Here is a 13668-nt window from a genome sequence, read left to right as displayed (position 1 = left end):
TTTATACAACTTAAGGGAATAATTAAGACTATTTTATCGATTAATTTTTTTTACATGATCCATAAATAAAATTTAAATCTTATTTACAAAAAAAAACATTGAAGAAAGTTTCTTTTTAAAACAAATTTCATTGAAAAAATTTCCATTTATATTTTTATAATGTTTTAAAAAACAAATTTTCCTCTGTTTTTTTGAAAATTAATAAAAATTAATCGAAAATTTATGATTTAATTATAATTTCATTCATTATAAAATGTATATTTTTGTTTTTCATGATACAGATCTTTAATTTCTCTGAATCAACGAATGTGCATCTATTTGGCTAATTATTATACGTTTAGATAAAAACGACCGAAAATTTATTTCAGAAATGTATATCTTCGATGTAGAAACACGTATATAGATGGCAATAAATTCCCTGGATTGTGCCTTCATATTTTTATAACATATTTTTTCATATTTGTTCCAATATTCTTTTTATCAATACTAATTTTTATTCTTTTTTGAAAATTTTCTAATTTTTTGATATTAATAAGTTAGTTGTTAACTTTGTTGATAAATTTTTCCCCTAATAAATTTCTCAAAAAATGGGAAATGAATATGAAAAGATTGGTCTAATTATAATATATATTCTTTTTCTTTAGAATTTTTTCATATCTTCAACGTACATTGATCCCGTTCTAAGATCAAAATTTCGATCTATAATCGATTATATCGCACGATGTTTGATTTTCATCTACCATGTTGAAGATGCCTAGAGCTATTGTCCTGTAGAGTTACTAACTGTTATTGCACTAGTTGTGTGGGGAAGCTGTAATTCAAACACAACATACAGTCATGAAGATGTTTTGTTAAGGCTTTATGCGATGTTCCATTTCCTGTGTTTTGGAATTACGCTGTTAAACGTGTCAATTGAAATTTCTCGAGATATTGTTAAATATAATGCCATTTTGAAGATCTATTTCGAGGAGAAGCCAGAAATTCATATTTTTTATATTTATAAATTTAAGTGTCTAGGATTTTCTTCAATATTTTTATTTCTATAAGAAGTAAAATAATGAGTTTAGAGTTTACAATGGGTTAGATTAATTGAAAATATTTGATAATTAATATTATTATTATTCAATCTAAGAAACAAATATTTTTATAAACTTAAAATCTTAAAATTGAATTTATCGAGTGATACAATTATCTTTTTCCAAGAGACTTTTAGTTTTTTTATTATATGATAATAATTAATAACAAAAGGAAAAATGGAGAAAAGATTAAATAAATTAAAATTATCCTCACAATTAACTATTTTATTTATTTATTGTACGTGATATTTAAGTAGAAATATATATTTAGATAGAATAAAAAAGAAGATTGGTTGGATAATAAAGATTAAAGTAAATATAAGGTACAGACATTTCATGATATCTCGATCAAGGTTAGAGACTTCGACAGCTCAGAGGTTATCTTTTTTTTTTTTTTCGATTAAACGAAACAATGCGGCAGGCCACAAGCCGTTGCCAATAAATCCAAGAGAATTGTGGAGGAAGCCAGTCGCTCGGATATCCGGGATTTCGTTCTGCTCGAATAAGGGAATATTAAACTTTATTGCGATTTTTGCGTTCATATAATCCACCATTTTATTTCACCGTTGTGTTTTATTAAACGATAATTCTATACGTAATATACACGCGTTCGTATTTATATGACGGGTTTCTCTGTTCGAATGAGAAAAATTTGTTGTTTTATTCTCCTTCTTTTTCTGGTTTCGAAACTTTTCAAATTGTTTCGAAGAGATAAATAACGACGATATATTTTATCAGTTATGTTATACGAATAAAATTGAATTCTTTTCAATTAAAACAATAATTTTTCACTATAAATTATATAGCTGTAACGAAGCTTTTCACTGTGTCGATCAGGAAACTTATATTGAAACTGTAATCAGATTATTTCATTTTGACATGAAAAAGGTAAATAATTATTGGGAAATTAACAATATTAAAATAAATAAATTAAATATTTTACCTAAATAATTATTCGAATTTATTATAATGGTACAATTGAATTGGTTGAAATATTTTTGATGAAAATCAATTTGTTCTACGTCATCGATGATTAAACTTTTCGAAATGAATTGAATTAATTGAAATAGTTGAAAAAAAAATATATGGATTGTGAAAAAAAGTACGCATCTTATCTTTCTTGCCCGTAAATATTTATACCCTTGCGTTTGTAGTTGCAGTCACGTAACGGTTGCGATGTAAAATGCATAAGAAGCAAAGGAATCAAATGAGAAGCAGCTTCCTGAAATGACGTACCAACTTTCTGTTCACATAAAATGCTAGATTCTGAAGATGTTCAACCTATATCTATGTGTGAAGATTAAGCTTTGCTATATTTCCTGTTAAAATAAATAAGGAAGAGAAATAAAAAGAAATCTAAATTATTTAATTTTTGAATCTAATACTGTGGTTCACATTTAATATAGATCTGATATTTTGATCAGATTGATAAAAATATTGAAAGATGTTAGGAGAGATCTTTTATTATAAAGATTTATTTTTTTAATATTTTAATAGTCATTAGATTAGAATAATTTCCTTTTTTAATCAATAATAAATTTTCTTATAATTTTTATCATTTATTCATCAATAAAACATAAATTATTTATTGAAAATATAATAATTTGATTCGTAATTTAATATGAAATATTAGTTTTCTTTTTCAATAATCTTTAAAAATTTAAGTCGAAATACATGTAGGAGAGGATCTTATTAAATATTCTATGAATGATATTAATATTATTATTATTTTACAAGATTGTATTTTACATGACAAGATTCGTAATATAATTATTATTATATTACAGTAAAATGCGTCATCATATCGTTGAATATTTTCAATATAATAAATTTTTATGTAGCTTTGTCTTATGTATTCGCCAGCGAAATAATCGAATTTCAACTTAACGAGGTAAGCATACTGAACATGATATGCAACAGTTAGCCACATGAAATAATGCTACATTTTACTATATAAGTAAATATATGTATATATATAAACACATATATACACATGTTATATCCTCATATAATATATAAATATTCTAATTTAAATATTTTTAAATAAATTTGGTTTTTATAATCACGGATTATTTTTCAGAGACTAGAACAAGTCAAATCGATAATAAATAATCTATGGATCAGCCTTAATCGATCATTGACAAAAATATGTGAACTTTGTTTTTCTATTTCCACTTAAACAGCTGACAATTAATTACAATTAATGATAATTAACACCGAGTTCCCAGATAATTGTTGGTTCCTGCAGCTGAAAATAAAAGAATATGAATTTATTACAGGATTACAAAGTTTATTACGGAGGAGTTTCGTTCTTTCTTCTTTCTTTTTAAAAACGATAAATGTATTTATTTATTTTTTCTTTTTTGAAAAATTGATGCCAATGGATGAACGAAATCATTATGTGATACTCACAACAAAGGCCTTTAAATCGACTTGAAGAAGTCATCTTGTAATTGCTACAGGCAGGTTGGCCTTGCTCATATGGTAGATGACCGTCTACGTTGTCGCTACAATATAAGAATATAATCTGAATGCGATTAAAATTATTAAAAAGTATTTGAAGATATTTAGTAGAGATATAGAGAATTGTGAAGAAATAACTAGAATGGATAGAAATTGTTTAGGGATATTGTTAGAGTTATTAAAACTCCAGTAATTTTTTACTAGAGATTTTAAAAGAATTATGAAAAGTTACTAGAAACATTCGGGATTATTTAGATATAATTATTAGAATAATTAGATAGTGAGAAAATATTAAGTACTAAGAGTTAAGGAGTATTTTACGGATTTTTAGGTTATAAAGTTAACGGTATTATTAGAAATTTATTTTATAGAACTATAGAAATTTACAAGAGATAGCATAATTGTGAAAAGTTGTAGAGAACTATGAAATTAAAACTGCATGAAATTATAAAGTTTTAGAATTTTACAATTGAAACTTCATAAATTATCGAAATTGAGACAATTTCAGACAATTTTTGGAAAGAAAAATATGTTTACATTTCTTTTTTTCTACCTATTTCGATAAATTATCATGTTTTTCAAATTCTTAATCTATACGACTTGTCATATTTCTTTTCAATTCTTTTTAAACATTAGACAATTAGAAAAATAGAAATAAACTCAATTGCTTACAATTTGGTTTGATAAAATTTGAAAGAATCATTTGTATTGTTAAAGAATTTTGAAGAAATTTTTCTAAAAATTCTATCGAGACACAAGTTTACGAAAATTGTGGATTCCAATTGGCCTATTTAGAATAAAAAAAGATGGCTTATAGGCCTATTCAATTTGTCGGTGGTAATAAGTTGGCGATCGACAAGAAATATACGTGAAGCAATAAAATTTATAGTTGGATTCAATATGTCATTTCGTATGAAAGCCTCCGATCTCTTTTATAAGAAATATTGAGGCCAAAATTGATTTTGAAATGCCAAAAATCTTAATTAATTAATAATTTCGAGAACGGTCACTGCGAAACTCTTTTTGGAGTTGAAAATTCGCGACATAGATTTGAATATAGAGAAAAATATGGAAGAATTTATTGAAAATGAAGATCAAATTCTCACCCAGGTGCATAATTGCATACGTAGTTTTTGATGTATCCATGGCCCGCATCAAAATAATAAGTGAAGCCACAGCCTATTAAATAACTATTAGCCCAGAATAGCTGAAATAAAAATCTGGTTCATATCTCTTTGTATTCGTTTTAAGAAAAGATAACTATAGAAAAATATTTCGTAACAGAGTTACTACTATTATTATAATCATATTATTTTAATCGAAAGTTTTAATATGATTATATTAAAACGATCTCTTTTTTAAAGGATAAAAAATGTATCTAAAAAGAACTATCAACCTGATTGTAATGGCTAATACCGCCTTTATATTGCACTTCGTTGAACCAATTGTAGATCGCCTGACGCCAGTCCGGTAAATCGTTGAATTGCGTCGACGAAATTGTCTTAAGCATGTTTTGTTCCACGTAGAATCCGCCTGTATACATTGTCGATCATCATTAATCGTGATCTATAATCTTTTTCTTTGTCGAAACAGCAGTCGTCAATCGTTCTTTCTTCTGTCTCGATGATTTTTTATTTCTAATTTATTTATTTATTTATTTTAATTTATAAATTGTATATATATATATATATATACTATTCTTGGATAAATCAATGCTCAGGCGTCACGAGTGAATTGAACAGAGCCATCTATATTCTTGAACATCATTTTCTATGACAAAAGACTCCTATTTAAAATTTTCAATATTGTTCAAATTTTCATACAGAGAAATATTATTTTAGAAATATATATTTTTTATAAGATGTAAATCGATAGTGAATAAATAACGATTGAACAGAGAATATTTATATTTTTACACGTCTGAATATCAAATGTTCCATAAGAAGACAGAAGAGAGAAGAAAAATTGGAGGATCTGTCATGGGACATACGTTATATACTAACGTAGATAATTTATGTGCCAGTTTTCCTATACCTACCACCAGAGGGATACACATACAAAATACTTCTCGAAAGTAACTCGCGTAACTATGAGCATATAGGGAATATCATTTTTCTATAAACATTCTTTGACTGAACTTTCAATATTTTCTCGCATTCCTAATTTTTTGAAAATATTTCTTTTTAACACTAGAATTGCCGTATCAATCAAAATTATTAGTCTTACAATTTTATTTTAAAGTTCTTACTTCGTATTAAATTTTTTCCCCGCAATGATACATTTATTCAAAATTAAAATAATTTTGTATCATGACTACCAATCAAAATGACTGATATTTGTCAAATTCAAGAGTGATTTCTCAATGATTATAATTCTTAAAATAATTATCGCTAATCTACTCACGAATATGTCTAAAAGGATCGCGGATCTCAGCACATTTAGTTGCCCAATTTTGTGCCATGTCAGCAAGTTCATCGTCCCAGGTCTGAAAAAAGAATCATTGATTTTATTTTCGAAGGTAAATTTGCATAAAAATAGTTACACGAAATGGCCTTAAGTTAAAAGTTATGTCTTTTTTTAAATATTAAGAAGATTGAGCGAAAATTATCTCTTACCAGCTCTCTCATATTGGCAGCACTAGGCAATCCTTGGATCTCTCCAAAACTTATTTTTTGTCTAATGCTATTATGCTCGTCTAAAATTAGCTGTTTATCTTGACAGGATACTTGGTCGGATTCTACAAATAAATTATATCGATATCAACAAGATTTAATTCTTTATATTCGGAATTTTTTTATTTCTTATGAGAAATAAATTTTCCAAATTTGAAATTATTTTCGTTTCTGAAAAAAACCAAGATATAAAAATATAATAATGATATGATATAACGTTGTAATGATAGACGAAGAATCGAAGAATTCAGAATGTTTTTCTTTTTGAATGTGAATCTTTAGGAAATTTAGTAAATTTCAAACTCGATTGTTCTGAACATCAATTAACTTTAATATTAATAACTCTTTAAGGCACATTAAGGATAATCTAATGCAAAATCTTTAGAGAATAATAAGAAGTATTATACAGGGTGATTCGCAAGTAACAAAATATATCCCTTTTAATAAATTTTTTTTACATAAATGTCAACGTCAATTCACGAAACTTTAACTCGTTAAAATTTGTCGCCATCTTTCTTTCTTTCTTTCTTTCTTTCTTTCCTTCTCTTTTCTTTCGTTCGTTTCCTTAGTCACCACGATTGGCCAACTTGACAGAAACTTTCTCTAAAGGAATCTGCTTTAACGACGTTTCCCTCTGTCTTTCCTGCGGACAACTTTCGTCCCTCCATATTCCTCTCCTTAATAACTTTTAGCTCCTCGACGAGGAGCAAAGAATGCAAATTTCTGTCTTGGACGAGACGTGGAATTGGCAATCGAATTTTCCCTAAAAATCTTAGGGATATTTTTACCAACTTCCACTACCGATTAACTTGAAGAAATTCAATCTTTGATATTGGATATTGGATATTGAACATCGTCGAATTTAATTAAAGGCCAATGAAATTTTCAATACTTGGAAAATTTGAATTTGAAATTTACGCGTTGCGAAATTTCTGAAATTCCTCCGGCGAAGAATTATTATCATCATTATTCATTTTCGCTCGTACGAGATGAAATGAGAGTTCGAGCAAAGAGAACCATTTTCAATAACAATTCGACCAACCATCTTGGTGTCAGTGTAGAACGCGTGTAAATGCAAGCGCACGGATTTCCCTTAATTAAGTAGCAACTGCTTTAATTCGTGAATGTAATCGAATTTCGTGGTTGCTCGCGCGGGTGAATACGCTATTTTTACTACGTCGAATCGATGCACAGTCGTATTGAAATGTAATAGATTTCAATTTTCTCCCCGTAAATAATATACGAGGTGAATTATTCATGAAGCTAGGCCGGCATACAGCTGGACGAAAGCGGAGCAATAAAGTTGCTTCGCTTCTTCTTGCTCCACTCTTTTTTTCTTTTCACCTTTATTTTATCCCTTGTCTTTTTAATTACATCGAATTTATTCGACGATATTAATTCCGGTACAAATCGTATCGGAAGTCGAGGAGGGGAAAAAAAGAATTTTTTTTCCCACTGCAAATCTGTAATCTGTTTTGTTCCCTCTTTTCTTCTTTTTTTTTTTTTTCTTTTTCTCTCGAAACGATACAATCTCTTTTAAATCACGTCACGAATTTATTCGACGAGATTTAAACACATAAACGAGAACGTTTTACAATCAATCCTTTTCTTTTCCAATTAATTGTAATATCTTTTACAATTATTTGCTCGAATTTATCTTATCACTAAATTTGAAATAAGAAATCAACCCGAATTTTCTTCACGATTTGCAATCCATTATTTCTTTTTTTCTCTTCCCCTCCCTTAAATAATTCTTTTCGAAATAAACGATGCAATGATGTGTAAAATAAAAAGATCTTTTTTAAATCGAATATGTAATCGAGGATAATTTTACATCATCACTCAAAAGCGACTCACTCTGCTCGAATTTTTGAATTTTTTCAACCGATATAAATTTTAAATTTATATCGCGAAAATATTCGGCCAATTTCGCCTCTTAACAAGTCGCGAGAGTTATCATTCTCTCCCCCCCCTCCTCTCTCCCCTTTCGTGGTTTTGTCGTAACGACGGTGGAATTATTCAAATTCTGAATAATTCGCGCCACGTTTCCATGTACAACCCGACATCAGGTTACCGCGGAAATTAAAATAATTTTCTTTGTTTCCAATTTTCCACGTTCACCTCGTTGCTGGGAAAACTGAAATTACCGCAAACGCGACGCGAAACGTTTAATTTTATTCCCAGGTTATTTTTACGAAATCTAGGGGAAAATTGTAAATTGATTAATTTAAATTGAAATTTTACAGGAAAATTGAAAAGAAAAAGATTATCGCAATCAACATTCACCGTTTCAATTTTTACAATTATTCTTACCACGATGATTTAACAATTCTTCTCTTCGCTTTTTCTTAATTCAATGTATTTGTTTCTACGTGTTACACGACGTTTTTTTTTTTCATTAAACGAAGGAAGAGATTCGTTATTATTACTCGGGATTGGCTGAACGAAAAAATAGGGAATCGGTTGGCAACACTGGGCTGGTTTCTTTTTGCAACGGAAATGAGGAAGGCTTGGCCGGTACGTAGTAACGATTCAGCCGACACCTGCTAACTCTATTCTCTTGTCGTAGTACCTGGTTAAATGGATTTCGCCCGGAATGGACTTGCCAGCTTGTTAAATAAATAGTCCTTGGCTGCTGACCTCCATTCAAAGTTTCCCCCCAGTTATTTCTATTCCTCGGAGAATATCTTTCTCGATCGCTCGACCATCTCGATCGATAATTCTATCCTTCTCTATTTTATTTCCCCTCTCTAGAGATTTTTCCCTCCATTTTACGATACATATATATATATATATATATAAATTAATGGAAAATAAATTACTCTCTTTTTCTTTCCTGTTTGCTCTCTCAAATCCTTTTTACTTTCGCTAAATCTTTTCCCTAGACCATTCCCCCGGAACAATGACAAATTCCCTAGACACATTTCCACCACGTTAATTAAGTATTTCCCTAGAGGAATCCATTAGAATTTACTTACTCTCCTTACTTTTTCTTACTCTCTTCCCACACGAAAATTTTTCTAATTATACCTCCACCTTGTTCCTTCCTCTCTCTCTTTTCTTAAAATACATTTTCCAAGAATGGGAAAGAAAAACGTTTTTTTCTGCGAATCGCCTCGTTCCAGAAACTTCCTCCCCCCCCTTTCTTCCGACGAAATCGAACAGTTTTTTAATCGAGACGATTCAAGACTCCAAGGTATAGGAAGGAGTTCCCGGTCGAAGCGGAAACTGGTGGAAAGGAAATCAGGGCACGGGTCGTCGGAGAGGCCCGTCACATCTCGGGTAAAATTTCGTATTCCGGTCCGCACAGTTTCCTCCGTTCTTCCTCCTCGTCGCTCTCGACGGGAATATTCACGAGCGGAACCGAGATGCGCGATCGTCGAACGAACTTGACTAATTGCCGCTTCGAGAAACTGTTATTCAACGGAGAGGAGGGGAGGGAGTGTCGCAACAAACGAAACCATTTCTTCCTTCTCTTCTTCTTTACCCTCCCTCGGTAATTGGGGGATCACGATGCATCGATAACAGGTTTAAAAAACAACGAAAGGGAACGAGAGAGATAAAAAGTTTAAAGGCGAGAAAGGGATCGAAAAAAAGTTGGTTATTTCGAAAACGAACGTTCAGATAACGGGCACATACGTACAATTTATCATTGAATATTAATTTCAGATAAGGAATTATCTTAATTGCGAACGATTGAAAAAAGGTATAGGAAATTATAACACGCTGTACGTTTCTTTTTATAGTCCTCATTGTTTTCCACTCCCATCCCATATAGCTCGAAATATTTCGACTTGTTACAACGACTTTTAATTACACCGCGTGCGTAATTTTCATTGGCCTGGGATTTTATTGCAAAAAAAAAAGGATGTATTTCTTATCTTTACAACAATCGTTTAACATTGAAATTACTTTTTTTTTTTTTTTTTTAATAATTCCATCACGTCGCGGTCATAGATTTCGTTCATTTGCAATAAAGATAATTCCTCGGCTCGAAACGGGCCGATCAATTACATCGATATGATTTTCGTTCGTTTTTACGATCAGATGATCCATAAACCGATCTAGGCTACAGGAAGGATTATTTCTCTAAGTTTAAACGCGTGATCGTGACTAGTCGTTTGCTTTTATCTCATCTTAGTTGTTGCGTAGACGAAGGGGTTGGAAAATCCACGGTGGAGAGATTATTCGAATTGTAAATCCTCGGCCAAACGAGTTTTCGACCGGATTGAACGGTGACAAAAAGCAATAAATTTTCATGCGCGAAAGTGCCGAGATCTTTCTTCGAACGTTTCGAAACGGCATCTCGCGGATTTATTCTATAACGAAGAACAGGCGAAGATCGCTCAGAAAGAAGATTTGCAATTTCCTTCCTCTATGATTGGCGATTATTTATTTTCATTCTTTATCTCGAAATTATCTTCTAATTTGTTATTCTACTTATTTATTGCAATTGTAGGAATTTTTCTAATTTCCTTTTTCCAAATTTTTGAATTTTTATAATTTTCATCATGATTGTCAATCGACTACTTTTTTTTTTAGTAATTGTTACTAATTTTCCTCATTTCCCAAATCTCATTTCTAATCTCTAATTTCGTCGACATCATCGAAAATGTAATTTATAAATTGGTCAACTATTATCGTGATTATCAATTCATTGGAATTAGAATGTTTATTAGAATCAATTGATTCTTACTTACTCAGCAAAGCCTTGCCAATGCAGGAAATAACATCCGCCGAAGCGGTCGAAACAAAGATGAAAATCAATGTCAGTCGAACTGTTCCCTCCCGCGCCATTTTCTCGATTTTCTCGCGACGAATGGAATTTCCTGGTCGGAAAATCTTTCACATAGGAGAAAGATTATTGGACGATGGTTCCAGATCGGTTCGCAAGTGGGAACGTCGTCGTAGGAATCGGACGAACTGACAGGCGAGCAGGGTCGCGCATTGGCCTTTATATTCTCCATCTGTCCCTGTAGTTTGGAACGTGTAATTGTTCGTGCTACCAGTTTTCCCTGGTGGGGGATTCGATCCTGGTTGGATGGAATCAGGGTGACGAGTTTCAAAGTTACCAAGGGAGAATTTTTTGTCGATCGGGATCAGCGAAATTCTAGTGAATTTTACGGGAATTACCAGATCTAGGTATTTCCCCCGTAAGATATCTGGTAACTTTAGATATAATTTTACGTTGACGTTTGGCTTATAATTTAATTGAATAATTAATTTTGTAAAGTATACAATCGATAAATATTTTTAATAATTGTCATATCATATCGACACGATTAGTAAGTGACTTTTTAGAATGGGTTTGTTAAAAATATGTATATAATTGTTGAGACAAGTTAATTTTAAGTTTGGGGCATTAAATATCGAGCTCGACTTTAGTTAAGTTTGAATCCAATTGGTGTTGAATTTGAGCCAGAATTCGATTGCGTTCAAGTTAAGTTTTACTTTTATTAAATCAAGATTCGATTTACGTTTCTATTAAGTTTCGGTTAAGCTAAGATTACGCGTACTCGTGTTAGTTCTCAGTCAAGGTTCGATTCGATCCGGGTTAAACTTGAGTTAATTAAAGGTTTGAGTTACGTTTGCGTCGGTCAAGGGTCAATCTGATGTTTAGGTTAGGTTTAGATTAAGATAAAAGCCCTTTGAACTTTCCACGTTTAATCTTCGATTATTCGCAAAAAAAGAACACTTATTATTGTGAAAAATATTCAATTATCAGGCATCTAAGTTTAATCTCTAACAGTTAAAAAGACGTTTCAAATAAATTTTCGACGTACAAAAGTTCCCTAGTTGAAAGTTGTACATGCAAATTCCCCATGTTCCCTACCAACTTTCCTTGCTTGTTGGCTTTTTAACAAATTAAAACGTCACCTCCTGGAATGCATATCTCGATAATTAATGTGCTGGTAGTGTATTACAAGATTAATAACATCTTCCACAAATGCAGATTGTGGGTGATATCCCAACTAGTTAAGACGGAGAAGTTCCAAGTTTCCGGAGAGATGCTGTATCTCCTTACAAAAGGCGCGATTATTTCGAACCTTACTAATTGCACGTGATTAAACTTTGCTTGTGTTAATGTGTCTATCGAAATATAAAATTTTTTCTTCTACTCGTTAATTTTAGTTAACGTTAATCTGCAAAAAAAAAAAAAGAAAAATACGAGCTGTTAAAAATTTGATAAAGAAAAATTTAAGAAAAAGTCTTTATCTTTCTTGATTTCATAAACTTTTACATTTATATAAAGGTAAAAAAAAAAGAGGATTAAAACCTCAGTGTCTTTGCAACTTGAAAAAAGGTTGAACAATTATTTTCACGTATAAAATCGGACCTTTCGTGAAATTTTAACGACACGTATCGATTTTCGATTATCGGTTTCCCATTGAGATGATTAGATAATTAATTATTGGCCTAACAGTTGATTGGAAAATGGAATAAATATTTCAATAACGTTTGAAACAATTTTAAACAATTAAAATCGATTAAATGTTTGCTAAAACAGCATTTTCAAAGATGTATTTGACGGCCAACCTTCGAAATCTCGAATAAATTATTAAGCATTCCGAATATTCTTATTATTACAACTTCAAACGAGTTCACAATCCTCCCTTTCTTCGCTTAAAAAACAATCACACGAAAACAGAAATTTTCAGTTTATTCCACACGAGTATGAATCTCGATCCACTTTTCTGAAAAGAATCAATTTCTTTGTCCACTTTTGAACACTTTATTCTCGAAATAAAAAATTGTTCAAATCGGATTGTCAAAATAATAATTAAAAATCTTTCCATCCATAGCCAAAAAAAAAAAAGATGAAAAGATTGAAATTATGATTAAGACACAACAGTGGTTTGAATGAAGAGAGGGAGGAAAAGAGCAGAAAAGAAAAAATAGTGGAGAGAAAGAAGAAACACGTTTTAAACGCTGAACGTGAGGTAGCCTGAGCAGTTTGTTAAACCGAAAGTTAGCCCGAAATGATTTATCTGTTGGCGAACGTGCGAAAAGCGACGCTGCTCGCGAATGCACGCCGCGCCGGGGCCGCGTGCACTTTGGAATGCAAATTCCTCCGCCACTTTGCGCCCCACCGAGAAAATTTTCTCCACGCGAAACGTGCCCTGCGTCTCGCCTTGTCTACTTCGATTTATTTCCCGCCGATGCCTCGCCCCTCCACCGAGTCCCCTATAACTGCGAACAATTTCATTTTCTCTCCCAACTTTTGCCTCCAACAATACTATCCTTTCTTCCTCTTTTTTTCCTGGCAAGTTTCGTTTCACTTCTAATTTTTCTCGACGAGATTTTCAAATCGATACACATGAATACCTTTTTCAAATTTCGTTTCAACTCAAAATAGTGATTTATTACTTCGTTATAGATTTATGTTTATTTATTATTATTATTACGAATCAGGTGGAATGATTTTAAATTAATTTTTTATTTTCGCGAGGGGATGA

At 31.2% G+C, this 13668-nt stretch overlaps 1 protein-coding gene across 4 annotated transcripts in view; it reads right to left on the bottom strand.

Moving 5' to 3' along the window:
- Positions 1-2787: 2787 nt before the first annotated feature.
- The window catches only part of LOC108003899 (acetylcholinesterase), a 139010-nt gene continuing 128129 nt past the window's right edge, over positions 2788-13668 (bottom strand). For 2 of the 4 annotated variants that reach the window (XR_009830915.1, XR_009830916.1), the window contains exon 7: positions 6155-6276. Coding sequence is in view for 1 of the 4 variants with exons in the window: in XM_062078528.1 (XP_061934512.1) it covers positions 3287-3324; positions 3489-3583; positions 4646-4746; positions 4936-5072; positions 5943-6024; positions 6155-6276 (575 nt within the window). In the remaining 3 variants the exon portion in view is untranslated. Of the gene's footprint in view, positions 3325-3488; positions 3584-4645; positions 4747-4935; positions 5073-5942; positions 6025-6154; positions 6277-13668 lie in introns of those variants that run through there. The other 2 variants (XM_062078528.1, XR_009830914.1) reach the window with 2 other exon arrangements.

This window comes from Apis cerana, linkage group LG8 (genome assembly GCF_029169275.1).
Source record: "Apis cerana isolate GH-2021 linkage group LG8, AcerK_1.0, whole genome shotgun sequence".
NCBI classification, from domain to species: domain Eukaryota; kingdom Metazoa; phylum Arthropoda; class Insecta; order Hymenoptera; family Apidae; genus Apis; species Apis cerana.
This window is presented reverse-complemented; position numbering and strand designations above follow the sequence as displayed.